This window comes from Gigantopelta aegis, chromosome 9 (genome assembly GCF_016097555.1).
Source record: "Gigantopelta aegis isolate Gae_Host chromosome 9, Gae_host_genome, whole genome shotgun sequence".
Classification (NCBI taxonomy): Eukaryota; Metazoa; Mollusca; class Gastropoda; order Neomphalida; family Peltospiridae; genus Gigantopelta; species Gigantopelta aegis.
Window position 1 is genome coordinate 10,990,671 of NC_054707.1, and position 21,974 is coordinate 11,012,644.

At 36.6% G+C, this 21,974-nt stretch overlaps 1 protein-coding gene across 2 annotated transcripts in view; it reads left to right on the top strand.

Annotated features, from left to right (window-relative positions):
• Positions 1 to 21,974, top strand: part of LOC121381319 (RNA cytidine acetyltransferase-like) — a 32,253-nt gene that overhangs the window by 4,254 nt on the left and 6,025 nt on the right. Inside the window, exons 5-23 of one of the 2 annotated variants that reach the window (XM_041510579.1) lie at positions 706 to 828; positions 2,135 to 2,196; positions 2,541 to 2,655; positions 3,376 to 3,483; positions 3,894 to 4,027; positions 4,563 to 4,656; positions 5,451 to 5,549; positions 6,577 to 6,713; positions 9,063 to 9,205; positions 10,342 to 10,589; positions 10,961 to 11,077; positions 12,995 to 13,096; positions 15,188 to 15,262; positions 15,696 to 15,815; positions 16,612 to 16,745; positions 17,643 to 17,691; positions 18,060 to 18,153; positions 19,669 to 19,776; positions 21,221 to 21,393. In XM_041510579.1, the coding sequence (XP_041366513.1) occupies positions 706 to 828; positions 2,135 to 2,196; positions 2,541 to 2,655; positions 3,376 to 3,483; positions 3,894 to 4,027; positions 4,563 to 4,656; positions 5,451 to 5,549; positions 6,577 to 6,713; positions 9,063 to 9,205; positions 10,342 to 10,589; positions 10,961 to 11,077; positions 12,995 to 13,096; positions 15,188 to 15,262; positions 15,696 to 15,815; positions 16,612 to 16,745; positions 17,643 to 17,691; positions 18,060 to 18,153; positions 19,669 to 19,776; positions 21,221 to 21,393 (2,235 nt within the window). Of the gene's footprint in view, positions 1 to 705; positions 829 to 1,625; positions 1,650 to 2,134; positions 2,197 to 2,540; positions 2,656 to 3,375; positions 3,484 to 3,893; positions 4,028 to 4,562; positions 4,657 to 5,450; positions 5,550 to 6,576; positions 6,714 to 9,062; positions 9,206 to 10,341; positions 10,590 to 10,960; positions 11,078 to 12,994; positions 13,097 to 15,187; positions 15,263 to 15,695; positions 15,816 to 16,611; positions 16,746 to 17,642; positions 17,692 to 18,059; positions 18,154 to 19,668; positions 19,777 to 21,220; positions 21,394 to 21,974 lie in introns of those variants that run through there. The other variant, XM_041510580.1, reaches the window with a different exon arrangement.

Below are 21,974 nucleotides of genomic sequence, written 5' to 3' on the forward strand. Positions count from 1 at the left end.
GTGTCTACCGAGTGTCCTTAAATGGGAGTGGGGGGGCTGATGATGGTTGGTTTCAGATTGATCATTCGGTGGGCCCTTTGGGCTATATTTCATTCCAGCCAGTGCTCCACAATTGATGTAAAAAAGGCCAGGTATGTATTATCCTGTCTGTGGGATAATGAATGTAAAATATCCGTTACTGCTAATTAATTGAAAAGAGTAGCACAAGGAGTGATGGCAGCAGGTTTCATCTCTAGTTGTCTCTGTGCTCCTTAATAATCGACATCTTTATAAGGATGTCCTAAAAGTCTTTGTCTTCATGTTACATGCAACCAACTAAAAAAAAACCAAAACAACTTTACTCTTCTATTTACACATATGATATATGTGAATTATTATTCTTTATTATCTTTTTTCCCATGAATTAAGACATTCACTTATTTGAAAAACCCATACCATATGCATGTTACAAGTAAATGTTTTTTTTGTTTTTTTTTACGATAAAAATGTTTGTACATGTAAATGATCCAACCTATCTGTCATGGAAATTAATTTTATGAAATAGATAAAAAACATTTTTGCAACAGACAATAAATGGTAATGGACTTAAACCCGCTGACACCTTCCAGCATAATATGGGAGACAACTCCACCCTATATGCAGATTGAATTTGAACTTTCCCCAATCTCTTGCTCTGCTAATAAAGACACTGACTTGATGTTTCAGGACTTTGAAGCTTTGACTCCAAATTTGTTGGCTCGGACTGTGGAGACTGTGGAAGGGGGAGGGATGATCATTATTCTGTTGAGGTCGATGACATCACTCAAACAGCTCTACGCCATGACCATGGTAAGACTTGTAAATCAGTGGGATGATCATTATTCTATTGAGGTCGATGACGTCACTCAAACAGCTCTACGCCATGACCATGGTAAGACTTGTAAATCAGAGGGATGATCATTATTCTGTTAAGGTCGATGATGTCACTCAAACAGCTCTACGCCATGACCATGGTAAGACTTGTAAATCAGAGGGATGATCATTATTCTGTTAAGGTCGATGATGTCACTCAAACAGCTCTACGCCATGACCATGGTAAGACTTGTAAATCAGAGGGATGATCATTATTCTGTTGAGGTCGATGATGTCACTCAAACAGCTCTACGCCATGACCATGGTAAGACTTGTAAATCAGAGGGATGATCATTATTCTGTTGAGATCGATGATGTCACTCAAACAGCTCTACGCCATGACCATGGTAAGACTTGTAAATCAGAGGGATGATCATTATTCTGTTGAGATCGATGACGTCACTCAAACAGCTCTACGCCATGACCATGGTAAGACTTGTAAATCAGAGGGATGATCATTATTCTGTTGAGGTCGATGACGTCACTCAAACAGCTCTACGCCATGACCATGGTAAGACTTGTAAATCAGATGGCATGATCATTATTCTGTTGAGGTCGATGACGTCACTCAAACAGCTCTACGCCATGACCATGGTAAGACTTGTAAATCAGAGGGATGATCATTATTCTATTGAGGTCGATGACGTCACTCAAACAGCTCTGTGCCATGACCATGGTAAGACTTGTAAATCAGTGGGATGATCATTATTCTATTGAGGTCGATGATGTCACTCAAACAGCTCTACGCCATGACCATGGTAAGACTTGTAAATCAGTGGCATGATCATTATTCTGTTGAGGTCGATGACATCGCTCAAACAGCTCTGTGCCATGACCATGGTAAGACTCGAGTAGTCAGGGTTTCTGCAATAGGGTATGGAAGGTAAAATTACATACCTTAAAATCTTGGAAATTAATGGATATATTTTTATTCTTTTTCGATAGATGATAGTAAGAGAACTGTTGAACATGGTAAGACTTGTAAATCAGAAGGATGATCATTATTCTGTTGTTTAAAATTTGTCAAAGTATATGAGATGCAATGTCCAATTTCAAAACATTCAAACCCATAACCACCTGGTAGGGGCACTTCTGATCTGTTTAGTTTTTATTATGTACTCTCAAAATATGTTCTAGCAGAAAGCCTGGTACATGGAGATTTGTATTTATTATAGCTAGTTATAACATTAGGGTAATTTCTTGCATGTTCAATTTGCTAATGCGTTTTGTGAATGTATTTCAGGATGTTCATTCGCGTTTCCGGACAGAGGCACATCAAGATGTTATTGGGCGTTTTAATGAAAGGTAAATATGCTTGGTTCTCCATTACTTGTTTGTTAACATTCAACAAAGATATGATTGATTTTAATTTGTATGTATTCTGGTCAACATTAATTAACTTTCCTCTAATAACATATAATTTATTTTCTGTACAAAACAGAAGGCTATCTACATTAAATAATTTTCCTATAATTATAAAAACTGATAAATAGCTATACTTTATAAAATGTTAAATTTCTCATGCATTCTCTGTCTCCTTAGTTAGGTATCAATTTGGAAAGATATCCCAGACAGGTTTTTGTTTTTAACAGATGGAATATATTACCAGTATTTGAAATAAGTTATGTTTTTAAAAATTATGATTTCAGGTTTATTCTGTCCCTGACGTCGTGCAGAAGTTGTATGGTTTTAGATGATCAGCTCAATATTCTGCCATTGTCAACGCACACTCTCAACATAGAACCCATCCCAGCCAAGTCCATGGTTTGTGATGCTTACTTGTTTTCCAACATTTACTTCTTATGGCAGACCTCTAACAAAATATCAATTATTTCGCCAAATCAAAACAAATTTTGCCAATTGTTTTTCATATTTGCAATTCGAATTGTCGAATTTGACGAGAGACAGAGCTAGCCATGCTTCTGTATTCTCTAGTTGGCTGGCTTTAAAAGTACGATGTTTGGTTGGTTGTTCGCTACCACCTAAATTCAGTTCCATTTATGTAATGTTTTTATTCTTCAATCTGATTACACATGTTGTATGATCTACAGAGATTTGTCATGAACATGAAATGATATATTTTCATAAGCAGTGGCTTTAACAGCGTAGAAAAATTATTTTTTAACTAAAGCAATCACTGTAAAAAAGAAAAGAAAAGAGGACTCATATTATTTTGTATTATTAGGCTGTAAATAAAAATGTCATGTATTTATAAATTAAAAAAACACGGTGAAAAGTGACAGTGGTAATATAGAGCAGTGCTTATGATTTGAAAATTAAAAAACAAGAAACTACTCTTGATGTACAGATTCACAGTAATTTTGAGTAAATAAATTAGCTATATTGGCAAGCAGTTTTTTGCCCATGTGGAAATGTTTTTTTTTCAAGGAGAAAACCTAATTGGCAACTTAAAATTAAAAGAAACCCCTGCTTATATACTATGTGCTGGCAATTTAAGATCTGTTTAAAAATATCTGTTTGTAGGAAGATGCTGTGTCACCGAGAGAAGAAGAATTACGTGAACTGAAGAGTTCTCTAAAGGACGTACAGCCGGTCGGCGCCATTGTCGACTGCTGTAAGACCGTAGATCAGGTAACCACACTCAACAAGTAACAACACACTTGTTTGCAGCAATAATTTTACCTCTAATTCAAATGCTTTTATCACTAATTATTTATAACATAACTATAGTTCGTCCCATCATTCTATAAAAATGTCTTGTTTAGATAATTTCAGTTAAGAAGAAAAGTGAAAGTGTTTTGGAAATAATGAAAAAATACTATTTCTGTGTCCCATTTAGAAAACAATCGGCTCAAAAATAAATAACTTGTAGCAAATTTCATAGCATGAAAAAAAGACGTTCCCCGTGGGACGGACTATAGGTTTTTGTACTTCCCTGTTGCTCTGTTTGTTAATGTATCTTGTAATTTTGATGCTATTATTGAATTCAGGACAATATTGTTGTGGTGATCATGTAAGATGTAAATTTTGGTAACCTGCAGGCGAAGGCTGTTTTGAGGTTCGTTGAGGGGATCTCTGAGAAAACGCTGCGCAGTACGGTTGTCTTGACGGCTGCAAGAGGAAGAGGTAAATCAGCAGCACTCGGTCTCTCCATGGCAACTGCTGTAGCATTTGGGTGAGTTACCAATACATGGGTGTTTCCAGGGCAACCGCTATAGCATTTGGGTGAGTTACCAATACAAGGGTGTTTCCATGGCAGCCGCTAGCATTTAGGTGAGTTATTAATCAGTCAAATGGTGTTTCTATGGCAACTTCTGTAGAAGTTGGGTGTTTATCAATATCGTGATCTAGCCATGACATCATCTTTGCTTTCAATCCAAGTGTTTCCATGACAACTGCTTTAGCCTTTGTGTGAGATGTCTATTAATGCAAGAGGATTTCCAAGGTAACTGCTGTAGCATTTTGGTGACTTATCTATACAATAGTTTTGCCGTGGCAACCACTAGCATTATAGCAAGTTCTCAAGAGAGTAGACTTTTTAATAACATCATAATTTTAATGGTGGTTCTGAGTATATCAATTTGATTTATTTCAACAACACTTTATTTTCCAAGAGCTGTAATATCTAAATAACAACTACCATTTTTAAGTGATCATGAAAAATAACAAATATGTTTGGGAAAAAATTTGTTTTTTGTTTTCCGATTTAGATATTCCAACATATTTGTCACTGCTCCAAGCCCAGAGAATCTGAAAACTTTGTTTGAATTTATCTTCAAAGGGCTGGATGCCTTAGAATACCAGGTATGTGGAGTGTTTAAAATCAAAATTTGGACTAGTAATGCATGAGTATTGTTATAGAAATAGTAATAGTATATATAAACATGTATTGTGATTTTGTTTGCATTTCAAAGTAAAATGTGGGGTGGGATGTATCCCATTGGTAAAGTGCTCACCTTATTTATGGTCAGTTTAGGATTGATCCCCATCGGTGGGCCACTGGGCTATTTCTCGTTCCAGCCAGTACACCATGACTGGTATATCAAAGGTCGTGGTATGTGCTATCCTGTCTGTGGGATGGTGCATATAAAAGATCCCTTGCTGCATTAGGAAAAATGGAGCGGGTTTCCTCTGATGACTACGTGTCGGAATTACCAAATGTTTGACATCCAATAGCCGATGATTAATTAATCAGTGTGCTCCAGTGGTGTTGTTAAATCGAACCCCCCCCCCCCCCCCAAAAAAAAATCCTTCGAAGTAAAATATTCAATCGATGAACGGATGGCAGAATACTATTCAACAAGGAAATTACGTAAGATCTGTTTGAATATATTATCTGCAGAGAACAATGTTTGTATGTTAATAGTGATTACATGGCATTCTGCCATATAAATTAGAAAATCTGAAGTTAAGATATTCAAGATTTGGGTAAATAATATTTTCAAGTGTAGAATGTGTAACTTTTAAAAATGTTTATTCTGATGTGATATTATAAATGGTGGTTGATTGCTTACATTTGGCAGAACCTGATTATATTCAAGCACTAAATGTTCAATGATTTTTTTACTGTGATCGGATCTGTTGATTATATTCAACAGGAACATCTTGACTATGAAATAATCCAGTCCACGAATCCCGACTTCAACAAGGCTGTGGTTCGTGTGAACGTCTTCAGAGAACACAGACAAACAATTCAGGTGGGTTAGTTTAAACAATATTTATTGCCTTAAAAAAATAGTCTATTTCTCGTTCCAGCCAGTGCACCACGACTAGTATATCAAAGGCCGTGGTATGTACTACCCTGTCTGTGGGATGGTGCATATAAAAGATCCCTTGCTGCTAATCAAAAAGAGTAGCCCATGAAGTGGCGACAGTGGGTTTCCTCTCTTAATATCTGTGTGGTCCTTAACCATATGTCTGATGCCATATAACCGTAAATACAATGTGTTGAGTGCGTCTTTAAATAAAACATTTCTTTCTTTCTTTCAAAAAATAGTCTGGGAATTGGCTAACAGGCATTGGTCTGTATTAAGACCACACCCGGTATTTAACAGTACAAATATATTACAAACAGTATGACAAAATAGAAATTGTAACTTGTTCAAAACTTGCTAACAAAGATGAGAAATTGTAGGAAGAAAACGTACGGTGATTTGTTGTCATTGTTTAAAGCATTTAAAAAATGTTATGACAAGATTTAAATATTGATTTAAAAACATTCTTGTTTCAAGTAAGTTCCCATTTATTTAGCTTTTTCTATATGATATATCTTTCTCTTGAAGAAATTTGATCTACGAAAATTTATTTATTCCAGCTATTAGCAGTTTGAACTGAGTGTGCTTTCTAATTCGGGATCTGTTTAAGATACTGGGGCGGCACGTAGCCCAGTGGTAAAGCGCTCTGGGATCGATTCCTGTGGGTTGGCCCATTGGGCTATTTCTCGTTCCAGCCAGTGCACCACGACAGGCATATCAAAGGCCGTGGTATATACTACCCTGTCTGTGGGATGGTGCATATAAAAGATCCCTTGCTGCTAATTGAAAAGAGTAGTCCATGAAGTGGCGACAGCGGGTTTCCTCTCTCAATATCTGTGTGGTCCTTGACCATGTCTGACGTCATATAACCGAAAATAAAATGTGTTGAGTGCATCGTTAAATAAAACATTTCCTTCCTTCCTATTTAAGATACAAGTGTTTGTGACAAAACCATGTTGTATGTTTTCAGTACATTCATCCGTCTGACTCTCACAAACTCGGCCAAGCGGAACTGGTGTGTATTGACGAAGCTGCAGCCATTCCCCTGCCTCTAGTGAAGAATCTGCTCGGACCATATCTCGTATTCATGTCCTCAACAATTAATGGGTAATCAGATTAATTTTTTCATTTTATACTGTGTTTAACATTTCATTTTATACTGTGTTTAACATTTCACTTATTACATCTCAATATCCAATGCAGGGCTAGCTCTGCCACTTGCCAAATGCAAATTTTAAGACCAGTTGGCAAATTTTATTTTAATTTGGTGAAAAACCTTGTGTGATAATTGATTTTTTGTGGAGAAATAGCTATAGGTTTTGCAATTTTTAGAGAATTTGGTGAAATTTTCTGATCCGCAAGAGCAAGCCCTGCAATGAAATGGCTTTTTTTTCCTTCATAAATAACATGAGAAAGAGAAAGAAGGAAGTAGCTGTCACATGACTGGACCATGACTCATTAGTCATTTGATTGGTTTTTGGGATGTTTGGGTCAGTCCATTGGACTAGAGGGGAAATGCCCCAGGTGAGAGGTCAAGTTAAGTGTTCAAGAAAAGAAAAGAAAATGTCTACAGTTTCCTCTGTATCCTGTGTTTGGTCATGTATGAATTTGCATGACTGTGCATGATAGTTGACTGAACCGTAGTGCAAAAAGATCCTTGCGGCAAGTGTGACATCGTGTAAGTATAAAGAAGATGGTTGGCAATGCAGATCAAAAGAGGAGAAGTGATCAGAACGATGGAAAACAGTTAAAACAGCCTTGTGTATTATATACTCTTCAAAAGAAGAAACGCAAAACCACATTGTCGTAACATTTGGAGAATTGATTTAATTATTGAATGGTGAGTCCGATAATTACCACATGTTGCAGGATTGTTCACAATTCACTCTAGTCCATTGTGAGTAAGTGATAGGACACACCACCAAGGTCAAGGTCATCTGGAGTCAATACCGGGTGTGGCCTCCGCGTGTGTTGACAACTGCCTGGCACCGCCTGCCCATTGAAGCAACCAGAGTACGGATGACGTCCCGGGGGATGGTGGCCCACTCGGCCTGCAAGGCTGCTGCCAGCTCGGGCAGGGTCTGGGGCTGTGGTTGTCGCTGTCGGAGGCGTCGGTCCAACTCGTCCCATAGATGCTCAATTGGGTTCAAATCCGGTGATATCGATGGCCAAGGAAGGACATTAATGTTGTTGTTCTGTAGGAAAGCCGTTGTGAGACGTGCTGTGTGAGGCTTGGCGTTGTCATGTTGGAACACTGCGTTGGCGTTGGCCATAACTGGAACGATGTGTGGCCGGAGGATCTGGTCAATGTAGCCCTGTGCATTCAGGTTGCCCTGCACGTGGACCAGGTCAGTTCTGCCAGTGTGTTTGATGGCTGCCCACACCATGACACTACCCCCGCCGAATCTGTCCACTTCCTGCACGCAGTTTGCCGCATAACGTTCACCACGACGCCTATACACGCGACATCTTCCATCATGACGTCGGAGCAGAAATCGGGACTCGTCACTGAACCACACCTGTCTCCATCGCAGTTGAGGCCATTGTCGATGAATCTGGCACCACTGCAGTCGGAGTCGACGGTGTTGTGGTGTTAAGATGACACCTCGAACTGGACGTCTGGCACGAATTCCTACCTCACGTAGGCGGTTCCGTACGGTCTGGTCGGATATCCTGCACAAACCTGGTATTGCTGCGGCTGTGGAGGTGGCAGTAGTCAATCGTTCCCGAAGGTGGCGTACCCGGATGTAGCGGTCCTGCCCGGGGGTAGTGACCCGTGGTCGACCGGATCTAGGGAGGTCACGTGTTGATCCATGTTGCTGGTAACGGTCCCACAGTCTGGAGATGGTGCTTGGGGACACATGGAATGCCCTGGCAACGGCCGTTCTGGATTCGCCTGCGTCTAGTCGGCCGATGGCATTGTTTCTCTGCGGTTCACTGAGACGTGGCATGTCCTGGATTGTCAACTGTCGGCCAGATACAGAGGCCAGGCAAGCGAACACCCTGCACTTTTATACTGTCGGTGTTCATGTTGCACGTGCAGACAACGCACGTGCAGTGGTGACATGGTTTGCACCAGGCTGCGTTTTTGCGAATATTCACATTTTGGAACTTTATTGTACAGTAGCTGCGTTTTATCGAATGTAACCGTGGGAATGTGTTTGGGACATGCAATGACCTTATATTCACAAAGCATGAACCGGTAGGAAACATAAAATCGGAGTTATAACCCATTTGTACCCTTTTGCGTTTCTTTTTTTGAAGAGTATATTATAGATTGCAGAAAAATTCCTGAAAATCTTTTGCAAATTTATTCGGCCTGTGTGTATTTGTATAATAACAAACAACGGCAAGATTGCCCATATTACAGTCATAATAGAATGGGATTTGCATAGTTTAAGCAGGATAAAACTGATATTATACATGATTAAACTGTTATTATGTTTATTTTGTCAGTTATGAAGGTACCGGTCGGTCACTGTCTTTGAAACTCATTCAGCAACTTAGAAAACAGTCGGCGACTTATGGTGGAGTTAATACTGAAGTGAAAAAAGCAGAAAATATGGTAGTCACCAAGAAGGACGCACCATCGTCATCAGGTATTCTAAAAATAATTTTAACCTACAGCTAAGGCCAGTCAAAAATAAGAAGAATGATCTTTTGGAATTCTCCAACGTAAACTTTATGCAAAGCATATCAGTGTTCTCTTATTTAAAATGAAAGTTTAAAACATTTAAAATTACTAAGTTTATAATGAGAAATGGAAAATGTCTGCTACATTTTCTTTATTTGTATGTTCTTAGAAATGGTTATTAAAGAATATATTAACCTCCAAAGTTCCTAGGAGCCGGATGTAGCCCAGTGGTTAAAGCGCTCGCTTGATGCATGGTCGGTTAGGGATCGATCCCTTTTGGTGGGCCCATTGGGCTATTTCTCGTTCCAGCCAGTGCACCACGACTGGTATATCACAGGCCATGGTATGTGCCATCCTGTCTGGGATGGTGCATATAAAAGAACCCTTGCTGCTAATCGAAAAGAGTAGCCCATGTAGTGGCGACAGCGGGTTTCCTCTCAAAATCTGTGTGGTCCTTAACCATATGTCTGACGCCATATAACCGTAAATAAAATGTGTTGAGTGCGTTGTTTAATAAAACATTTCTTTCTTTCTTTCTTTCTAATAAGAATTTATAATTGCCAAAATTGTAAGTTATATTAGCTGTGGGGAATGGTTATATGATAATAATGAATTAATTGGCCAAACATTACAACCGGTAGTTCAGTATTACAGTAGGTTTTATGACCACCGTAAATAAAATGTGTTGAGTGCGTCGTTAAATAAAACATTTCTTTCTTTCTTTAAATATTATGTGAGTTTTCAGTTAAGTTTTGTCACGACTTTATGAAGTAAAAAGATGAGATTGTAGGTAATACTTTTCAGACGATAGCCAAGCCAGTGATAGCATCAAGTTCCGCGTTTTGCTACATCATTGAAACTTGGTTTACAGTTGCTCCTATGGATGTTCATCACAATGCATGTGAAAAACAAAAACCCATCAATTAAATTATAAATTTTAAATTTTAAAATTAAAATGTTGCACTCTGGTCTATCGGCTGTCAATGAAAATTTCGAAAGTGTTCAAATAACCATGCATGCCACTTGTAAATTTATTAATTAACTTTAACTTGGAATGTGCTGAGGTGACATTAAACACACCTTCTTTATCTCTCTGTTCAGGTCGAATCCTACATGAAGGTGTTCTGAATGAATCGATCCGGTACGCCGATGGTGATCCGGTAGAGTCGTGGTTGTACGGTCTCCTCTGTCTCGACGCCACCAACATTCCCAGAATCCTCTCTGGCTGTCCCATCCCAGAAACCTGCGACCTGTACTACGTGAACCGGGACACTCTGTTTTCCTATCACAAAGCGTCCGAGGCCTTCTTACATCGGATTATGGGCCTTTGTGTCGCATCACACTACAAGGTCAGTTATTCCACAACTCTGGAGTACATATATCAGTTACCGGATGTAAAATATTATGCCAAATTAGAATAAGATAAACTGGCTATAACATTGTTTTGATTCATGCTACGAGCAAACTTGCATTTTCCTTTTATTTAGTGTAATAAGGGAGGAGGGGGAGGCTAATTTATGAATAAGAGCCTAATTTGTTAAATGCTGTCAAAAGAGGGGAGGGGGCTTATTTGTGAGCCAATTTCCACTTAAATATGGTAAATACATATTATTATGTAAAAAAAAACCCAATCACACTTGCTACTTTTGTCCTCATTCAAATTGTTTCTTTCACTTCTTCATACCAGAATTACCATAAAATGTTTCATCTATGATTCCAGAATACACCTAATGACCTTCAGATGTTATCAGATGCACCAGCCTTCCACATCTTTGTTCTCCTTGGACCTGTTCAGGAATCCCAGAATTCCCTGCCAGAGGTGTTGTGTGTAGTGCAGGTAAATAGTTCATACAGTGCAATTGAGCCGATGTGCAGTTCTGACATAATAATAGATTGTGAGTGTTTCTGTCGCGGTCTGTCTGGAAAGCATCTCAGTGGTTGAAATATCCCTGTATCTGGCAGACTGCGTAATATTGACTACTTGTGATGTATCAAAATTGCTATGTACACAAAAATCTTGATTCGCAGTGGGGGCATGATTTAACTCAGTCGGTTGAGCTCTCGCCTGAGGTGCTTGCATCTCAAGATCGAACCACCTCAGTGGATCTATTCAACTGATTGTGTTTTTGTCTTGTTCGCACCAGTGCCCCACAACTGGTCAAAGGTTGTGGTGTGTGCTTTCCTATCTGTGAGATAGTGTATAAAAAAGATCCCTTGCTGCTAATGGAATCTGATGGCTACAAGTCAGAATTACTAAATGTTTGACATTAATTTATCAATGTGCTCCAGTGGTTTCGTTAAACAAAACAAAACTAAGTTTTGACTCACAGTGTTGCGAAAACATGATATTATGAAACAAATACTTATCTGAAATAGAAGTTAGAGCAACACTTTATATTGCATACTGATCATCAACTCTTTTCAGTTCTGTGTCTGTGTCTGACTAATGAAGCAGAATTTATTTTCAGTTCCTTAAACAAGTTTAGGGTATTGATTGTCAGTTTAGTGTATGATTAATGTTTTTTGTTAAGTTACAATTATTATAATTTACAGTGAAATTTAAATGCAATCTGTTTTGAGCAGTTTATTATTCACAGGTTTAATGTTTGTTTTAATGTCTCTTTAAGATAAGATTTCAAATCAGTCTTTTTTTTTAATCAATTTGTTTTGTTTAATGTTTGACAGCCGATGTATTTTTTGTGGTAGGGTATCATTAAACTTTCATTCATTCATTTCTCTAGATGGTGATATTCCAAGTTAAAGTTTTTAATCAAGTATTATTTATTTAAGAATCTATAGAATTTTGAGAATTTTAAATATTGTTTTACGGTGATATTTTGTTGCAGTTTGTTTTTTACTCAGCATTTTTACGGTGTCTTTAGAAGGTGAGATTTCAAGGCAGTGTGTTATTAACCTATTAAAATTTGTCTACGGTATCTCTAGAAGATGAGATTTTGAGGCAGTGTGTTTTTAAATCAGTATAATTTGTTTAAGGTATATCTCTAGAAGGTGAAATTTCAATGCAGTGTGTTTTTAACCAAGTATAATTTGTCTAAGGTATCTGTAGAAGTTGATTTTGTAGCAGTGTGAGATTTCGAGGCGAGTTTTGAAGCAGTATGTTATTAAATCAATATAATTTGTCTAAGGTATCACTAGAAGGCAAATTTTGAAATAGTATTGTATTAACCCAGTATAATCTGTTTACGGTATCTCTAGAAGGCAAGTTTTGAAGCAGTGTGTTATTAACCCAGTATAATTTGTTTACGGTATCTCTAGAAGGCGAGATTTCAAAGCAGTGTGTTATTAACCCAACATAATTTGTTTAAGGTATCTCTAGAAGGCGAGATTTCGAAGCAGTGTGTTATTAACCCAGTATAATTTGTTTAAGGTATCTCTAGAAGGCGAGATTTCGAAGCAGTGTGTTATTAACCCAGTATAATTTGTTTAAGGTATCTCTAGAAGGCGAGATTTCGAAGCAGTGTGTTATTAACCCAGTATAATTTGTTTAAGGTATCTCTAGAAGGCGAGATTTTGAAGCAGTGTGTTATTAACCCAGTATAATTTGTTTAAGGTATCTCTAGAAGGCGAGATTTCGAAGCAGTGTGTTATTAACCCAGTATAATTTATTTAAGGTATCTCTAGAAGGCGAGATTTCGAAGCAGTGTGTTATTAACCCAGTATAATTTGTTTACGGTATCTCTAGAAAGTGAAATTTCGAAGCAGTGTGTTGTTAACCCAGTATAATTTGTTTAAGGTATCTCTAGAAGGTGAGATTTCGAAGCAGTCCATCATGAGCAGTTTATCACGTGGTCAGCGAGCATCTGGAGATCTCATCCCTTGGACCGTGTCTCAACAGGTAACACATTCATACGTACCTTAATTCAGTTAAGACTTGTAGCATATGACATAATGGCATTCTGGACCATGTCTCACATTCATACGTACCTTAATTCAGTTAAGACTTGTAGCATATGACATAATGGCATTCTGGACCATGTCTCACATTCATACGTACCTTAATTCAGTTAAGACTTGTAGCATATGACATAATGGCATTCTGGACCGTGTCTCACATTAATACATACCTTAATTCAGTTAAGACTTGTAGCATATGACATAATGGCATTCTGGACCATGTCTCACATTCATACGTACCTTAATTCATTTGAGAGGTGGAATGTAGCCCAGTGGTAAAGAGCTCGCCTGATCGATCCCTGTCGGCAGGCCCATTGGGCTATTTCTCTTTCCAGCCAGTGCATCACAACTGGTGTACCTAATGCCGTGGTATGTGCTATTCTGTCTGTGAAAAAATGTGATGCGGGTTCCTCTCTACATGTCAGAATTTCCAAATGTTTGAAATCCAATAGCCGATGATTAATAAATCAGTGCTCTAGTGGTGTGGTTAAACAAAACAAAGTTTACTTCAGTTGTCACTTGTAGTACATGACATAATAGCATTGTAATGGGTGGGACGTAGCCCAGTGGTAAAACGTTTGCTTGATGTGCGGTCGGTCCAGGATCAATCCCAGTCGGTTGACCCATTGGACTATTTCTCGTTCCAGCCAGTGCTCCACAACTGGTGTAACAAAGGCCGTGGTATGTACTATCCTGTCTGTGGGATGGTGCATATAAAAGATCCCTTGCTGCTTATCGAAAAGGGTAGTCCATGAAGTGGCGACATCAGGTTTCCTCTCTCAATATCTGTGTGATCCTTAACCATATGTCTGATGCCATAACCATATAACCGTAAATAAAATGTGTTGTTAAATAAAACATTTCCTACCTTAATAGCATTGTGGATCATGTCTCAACAGGTAACAAAACAAAATGCAAAACATACATACCTTACTTGAGTTTGGACTTTACTACGACATGATAGCATTGAATAAAAAAACTTTAAATTTGCAGTATGATCTCCCTGTCTTTTGACATTGTTTCCTAATGCAAAATACAAACACAAAGACCGCTTTAATAAAATTGTGTGTTCATGTCTCAACAGGTAACAAAACAAAATGCAAAACATACATACCTTACTTGAGTTTGGACTTTACTACGACATGATAGCATTGAATAAAAAAACTTTAAATTTGCAGTATGATCTCCCTGTCTTTTGACATTGTTTCCTAATGCAAAATACAAACACAAAGACCGCTTTAATAAAATTGTGTGTTCATGTCTCAACAGGTAACAAAACAAAATGCAAAACATACATACCTTACTTGAGTTTGGACTTCACTACGACATGATAGCATTGAATAAAAAAACTTTAAATTTGCAGTATGATCTCCCTGTCTTTTGACATTGTTTCCTAATGCAAAATACAAACACAAAGACCGCTTTAATAAAATTGTGTGTTCATGTCTCAACAGGTAACAAAACAAAATGCAAAACATACATACCTTACTTGAGTTTGGACTTCACTACGACATGATAGCATTGAATAAAAACACTTTAAATTTGCAGTATGATCTCCCTGTCTTTTGACATTGTTTCCTAATGCAAAATACAAACACAAAGACCGCTTTAATAAAATTGTGGATCATGTCTGAACAGGTAACAAAACAAAATGCAAAACATACATACCTTACTTGAGTTTGGACTTTACTACGACATGATAGCATTGAATAAAAAAACTTTAAATTTGCAGTATGATCTCCCTGTCTTTTGACATTGTTTCCTAATGCAAAATACAAACACAAAGACCGCTTTATTAAAATTGTGTGTTCATGTCTCAACAGGTAACAAAACAAAATGCAAAACATACATACCTTACTTGAGTTTGGACTTCACTACGACATGATAGCATTGAATAAAAAAACTTTAAATTTGCAGTATGATCTCCCTGTCTTTTGACATTGTTTCCTAATGCAAAATACAAACACAAAGACCGCTTTAATAAAATTGTGTGTTCTCAGTAATGAAGTTTTTTGTTTTTTGTTTTGTTCAGTTTCAAGACCATGATTTCCCTGGACTGTCTGGTGCACGGATAGTAAGAATTGCGACACATCCAGATTATCAAGGGGTTAGTCAGAGATCGGTTTCATACTTAACATTTATATTTCATATTTAATATGTTCACATTAAGGTCTGTAATAAGTGTGTGTTTTTTAATTTTTAACTGGTTTATTAGGGTGGAATTTATTATAATTAATTTGTTTTTTTTAAATCACAGAACATTTTTGTCTGTCACAGTGACTTATAACCAATTATAATTTACTTATTAATTTGTACCTATTAAAGTGTAACCTTTTTCACTAATAACTGGTAATGTTAAATGTATATTTGCATTTACCTTTTTACACAACTGGTTTTTTTTAGTAAAATAGTATAAATTTCAATACTCCTATAAAATACTACCTCAAGAATACCCAAATTAAAAAAAAAATCTCAATGTTGTATTAGCTTACAAAATTTGTATATATTATTTTTCCACATTGTATATGCGAATTTTGTAGATGGGTTACGGCAGCCGAGCCCTGCAGTTGTTGCAACATTACTATGAGGGGAAAGTTCCCAGTCTTCAGGAGACTCCAGACGATGTTGACGACCACCAGATAACGTCACTCACTGACAGTGTAAGTACTGAAATATCCACTCACTAACAGTGTAAGTACTCAAATATCCACTCACTGACAGTGTAAGTACACAAATATCGACAGTGTAAGTACTGAAATATCCACTCATCGACAGTGTAAGTACTGAAATATCGACAGTGTAAGTACAGAAATATCCACTCACTGACAGTGTAAGCACTGAAATATCCACTCACCAACAGTGTAAGTACTGAAATATCCACTCACAAAAAGTGCAAGTACTGAAATATCCACTCACTGACTGTGTAAGTACTGAAATATCCACTCACTGACAGTTTAAGTACTGAAATATCCACTCACAGACAGTTTAAGTACTGAAATATCCACTCACCGACAGTGTAAGTACTGAAATATCCACTCATCGAGAGTGTAAGTACTGAAAAATCCACTCACTGACAGTGTAAGTATTGACATATCCACTCACCAACAGTGCAAGTACTGAAATGTCCACTCACCAACAGTGTAAGTACTGAAATTTCCACTCATCGACAGTTTAAGTACTGAAATTAAGAAATATTCACTCACCGACAGTGTAGTTACTGAAATATTCACTCACCGACAGTGTAAGCACTGAAGTATTCATCCACCAACAGTGTAGGTACTGAAATATTCACACACCGACAGTGTAGGTACTGAAATATTCACTCACAGTGTAGGTACTGAAATATTCACTTACAATATTATGATGTCACTTACTTGTGATATGTTTTATGAGAATAATGGTAGAAATTTACATGGTTTTTGTTGTACAATTTTTTGTCTGTGTTCTGTAATCCAGGATGTGAATTTGTTAAAAGAAACGCCAACACCTCGGAAAAATCTCCCACCATTGTTACTGAAGCTGAGTGAGAGACGAGCGGAGAAGCTGGACTATCTGGGTGTCTCGTATGGACTGACGTCCAATTTACTGAGGTAAACAATTACTATGTCAGGGTTTCTGCCAGAGGGTAAAATGGGCATGACGCCATACCCACATTTGTTTCACTTTTTTTTTTTTAAGTTGATCATTTGACAAAATTAATTACTGTTATCATTATTATATGATTTTCTTAACCCTAACCCTAAACCTAACCTATTTTCATTCTGGGGGAGGTCCCCCATAGCCCCTATCGACTGTGGTTGCATTCAGCATACACATTTTAAATATTAAATTTCATAGTGCCATAGTGAATTTACTTCTGGCAGAAACACTGTAGATATGTATTTTCCCATCCAAACCAGTGTACCACGACTAGTATGTCAAAGGTTGTGGTATATGCAGTCCTGTTTGTGGGGAAAGTATATTTAAAAGATCTCTTGCTGCCAGTTGAAAAATATATCAGGTTTCCTCTGTAAGACTTCCTGTCAAAATTATCAAATGTTTAAGATCTATTGGCCGATGATTAATACATAGTGTGGTCTAGTGGTGTAGTTTCAATGAATAATAAATCAATGTGCTGCTCTAGTGGTGTAGTTTAAACAAAGCAGTTTCAAATTTACAATGTCATAGGCATGTGTTACTAGGTATTGATGGGTATGTTAAAATGGAGATGTCTGACAATAATGATATAATCAACCACTAGCAAATTGTGTTTTCACCTATTATTTCTTTATATTCACGATTATTGGTGTTTTTATTTATATACATATACATACACATACACATATACATATACATACACTCATATATATATATATATATACTCAACAATGAAAATTTAGCAAATATCTTTTATGACGTCTAAATTTGCCATGGTTGAATAAAGTTAAAAGAAAACCAGGTCCTCCTGTTGTGTTAAAGCAAAGGTTGATGAGTTTATGTTGTTTCAGGTTTTGGAAGAAAGCCGGATTTGTTCCTGTATATGTAAGACAGACACAGGTAAGATTTGATTTTAATACTCATAGGGTAGAGAGGTGTGGGAAAATATGTTGATTTATTACCCATATGGGCTAAAATATCTGGAGTAATATTTTTTCGATAATTGCAGTATGCAGATTGCTGCTACAGCCACCGATTGGCTGGCTTAAAATTCACATTTGGTTGGTTGTTTGCCATGACCGGAATTTCACTTTCATTCATTTAATGTTTTTATTCATGTGTCAGATTACACATACATTATGCAATCTACAAAGATATATAGGAAAATTTTAACTAAATTTGTTTCATAAACATGGTATATTTTCATAAACGAGGGATTTAATAGCACTGAAAAATTTATGTAAGTATTATTTATTTTTTATTGACAGAATGATTTGACTGGTGAACATTCCTCTATTATGCTGAAAGTATTGAACAGTGACCAGTCTACTTCGGAATCATGGCTGTCAGCTTTTTGGAAAGGTAAAACATTCACTGATGTATTAGTTGTATGGTTATTATTATAATTTATAAACTACTTGTTATTATATTTACTTATTATAATTATCATAGTGGTAATAATTACTAACAGTTTGTCCAGCTCAGTCGGTAGAATTGATAATTTAATGTATTTTTTGCAATACCTGTAAGTAAAAGGTAAATAAAATATAATATTAGTCAACAACAAAACTAAAAGTTTTTTTTTTTTAAAAGGACACCAGTAAAGCATACTTATTACTGTAATTATTGATTATTGGATGTCAACATTTGATAATTTTAACACATAATCTTTAGAATAAACCCATTACACTTTTCCACTGGCAGCTGAGAATCTCTTAAATGCACTTTTCCACAGACAGATCAGCACATACCACAGCCTTTGATATACCAGTCATGGAGCAGATTGTAAAGGGAAAAACACAATTGGTCTGCTGGGGGAAGTGGGTGGGAGTTATAACCCAAAGTCATCAAACATGCATATCCTTATTGATTGAAATACAGCAGATATAGTTGGCACCATAAATTATTTATGCAGTCAGCAGGAGCATACAACATGTAGTTGTAGTTTACTCATTAATATACTCTTCAAAAAAAGTAGGGGAACTCTAATAAGAATTTAGACAGGCCTCGGTGGCGTCGTGGTTAGGCCATCGGTCAACAGGCTGGTAGGTACTGGGTTCGGATCCCAGTCGAGGCATGGGATTTTTAATCCAGATACCGACTCCAAACCCTGAGTGAGTGCTCCGCAAGGCTCAATGGGTAGGTGTAAACCACTTGCACTGACCAGTGATCCATAACTGGTTCAACAAAGGCCATGGTTTGTGCTATCCTGCCTGTGGGAAGCGCAAATAAAAGATCCCTTGCTGCTAATCAGAAAGAGTAGCCCATGAAGTGGCGACAGCGGGTTTCCTCTCAAAATCTGTGTGGTCCTTAACCATATGTCTGACGCCATATAACCGTAAATAAAATGTGTTGAGTGCGTTGTTTAATAAAACATTTCTTTCTTTCTTTCTTTCTTTCTAATAAGAATTTATAATTGCCAAAATTGTAAGGTATATTAGCTGTGGGGAATGGTTATATGATAATAATGAATTAATTGGCCAAACATTACAACCGGTAGTTCAGTATGTTTTTATGACCACCGAAGATCTTGAAGGACGATTGGGGTCAGAAGTGAAAATTCAAAGTTGATGGTTTTTTATCAATAAATCGCAAATTCAAACCATAAAAATTACTAAAAACAAAACAATAACAACTGTATGATCAACAGAATGAAAAAGATTGACAGAAATAATGTTCCACAGTGATTAATCGACCGTCCTGGAAATTGTCAAAATTGAATGTGTGATGCATGTGCAAACTATGGAATGTGTTTCGGTGTGTTGATAAACAGACCTGAACGTTCTTTACTATGATGTTGATGTGCTTGGAAATTTTAATGTTTATATGGAATCTATGCAAGCACATAGCTTTATTTTTGAAAATTTATTTTACCAGATTTCCGTCGAAGGCTTGTATCTCTGTTATCTTACCAGTTTCGCAGCTTCTCGCCTTCATTTGCTCTCAACCTTCTGGTGCAGAAACAGTTTGACAAAAACGAAACCTGTAAGTTGGCTTCTTTTCCTTTACCAATAGTCAGAATTTATTCTTTACTGTTGATTTGCTGATAGTAAAAAGCATCTTTGTTGTGTGTGAAAATCCAATATTTATTTGTGTTGTGACTGAAGTGATTTAAATACTAGTAAGTTGAGTATTGAGTTATCACTGACTCAAGTTTCTTAACAAATTGATTTAAATATTATTTAAATATTCATAATATGTGCTATGGTTATCATTCTATACATATTACATTTATGATGATATTATTTCTTTGAATATATGTATGTATAATATCATGTATGGATTAGAGAGGGCCTCATGGGGGACCAGTCACCTTTTACTGAATGTGTTTACCCTCTGAAAATAAAGAATTTTATTATTATTAAGTTCTTCCTAAGTATGATGAAGTATTAGAAAATAACTATACATGCTTAATTAATGAAAAGAATGAAAAAGTACCTTATAGTTTTCAGTCAGTTGCCTAAAGAGCTAAATAAATATTCATGTTATTTTTAATTATATCTATTCAAAGTGTAAAACTATAAATATAGTTTATTTGTTAATTTGGTTAGTACTAATACTGTACCAAATATTAGTTTATAATATAAATATACTAGATGTGTTGGGGAAAGTGTAGATAGGGTGTGGTGGCGTTACGCTTGGCTTTCTCCCCAAAATACGACCATGTATATAACCACGTCTAGGTTAAGTGACAAAGATTGCAATTTCTCCCATCCCTAGCCATGCAAGACAGGCGTATTCCATGACATCAGCCCATGTGGAACAAATCGGTCTTGCATGATCACGTGACTTCTGTAGTTTGAGCTAATATTAACATTGGGTGACGTCACGTAAACGGCAAAATAACGCAAGAAATGCTTTTTATATTTCATAAAAACAAGAAAACCTGCTGTCATAATGAAATTATACTATCATTTTCAGTTTATACTTTTAGTATATGCCATTTTTGGATATGATTATTATTTTATTGTAAGATAAAAAATAAAAAATGTTTTCCCAAAATGCTTGTTTTTCATCTACTGGATGGGAGAAAAATAATCCTCCATTATGTATCCATGTGAAACACGGCTATTCCACCCTTGGATACATAATATGATGTCAGGGACGAGGCTTGAATAGCCCTGTCCCACATGGACACATATGAAGGATTCTTTTAGTCCATAGTGATTATATTTATGGCATTCATTTTTGTAGGTAATATTGAGCACAATGTGTGTAAACAACTGAAGTGCAGCAGTGGGTAAATGCAGAAAAGCTGTTGGCAGTACGATTATAATGAAACTGTTAAAAAGGCCATGCGTAATATATTATGAATAATATGCATATGTGTAAAAGAAGCTAACAGTTTAACAAAATCACTCATAAGAAATGGTTTTGTTTGGTTTCACTATTTCACACGTGTATTTAAGTGTGGATGATGTTGTTTTAGTTCCGTTGACTCACAGTGAGTTGTCGATGCACTTCACGAAGTACGACTTGAAGCGACTGGAGCTGTACTCCCGCAACATGGTCGACTACCACCTCATCATTGACCTACTGCCTGCCATTGCGCGACTGTACTTCGTGAAGAAGATTGATGTTCATTTGAGTGCTGTACAGTTGGTAAGTAAAGTGATTGTTATTTTCCTGGATAATAACATAAATCCTAGATTTTTGCCCATGCCTGCCTCAAAGATAAAATCTGGCCCCATTTTTTTTATTGGCAAAAAAAGAAAAGTGTGCTCAATGTTTGGGATTTCCAGTGTCTTGAAAATATAAAATAATAAATAAAATATCACACATACCCCATTTTGAAAAAAGATCTGGATAAACTAGCATATATTTTGTATAACCCCATATACATATTACTATAAAAGTAGAGGTACAAAGATTTACAACACATGTTTAATGTGTATGACTCTTCAGAAATTTTACTTTGTTCAGATTTATATCTAATTTCAGAATGTTTGTTTCAGTTTTTATTTTCTAAATTGATATAACATCCCTACTTGTACGGTAATGGTTCATTTCACGTGTCTGTTTTGCAACTAAAAATCTCAAGAACTGCCAATTGGGTATGTGGTAAATCATTACTGTCTATTATTAAAGGTTGAACATTTCAGTATCACCCAAACTTTTTTTTTAACACATTCACAAATATCTAGGTATTCCAAAACTGTTATAAACTGAATTTTGGACAAATG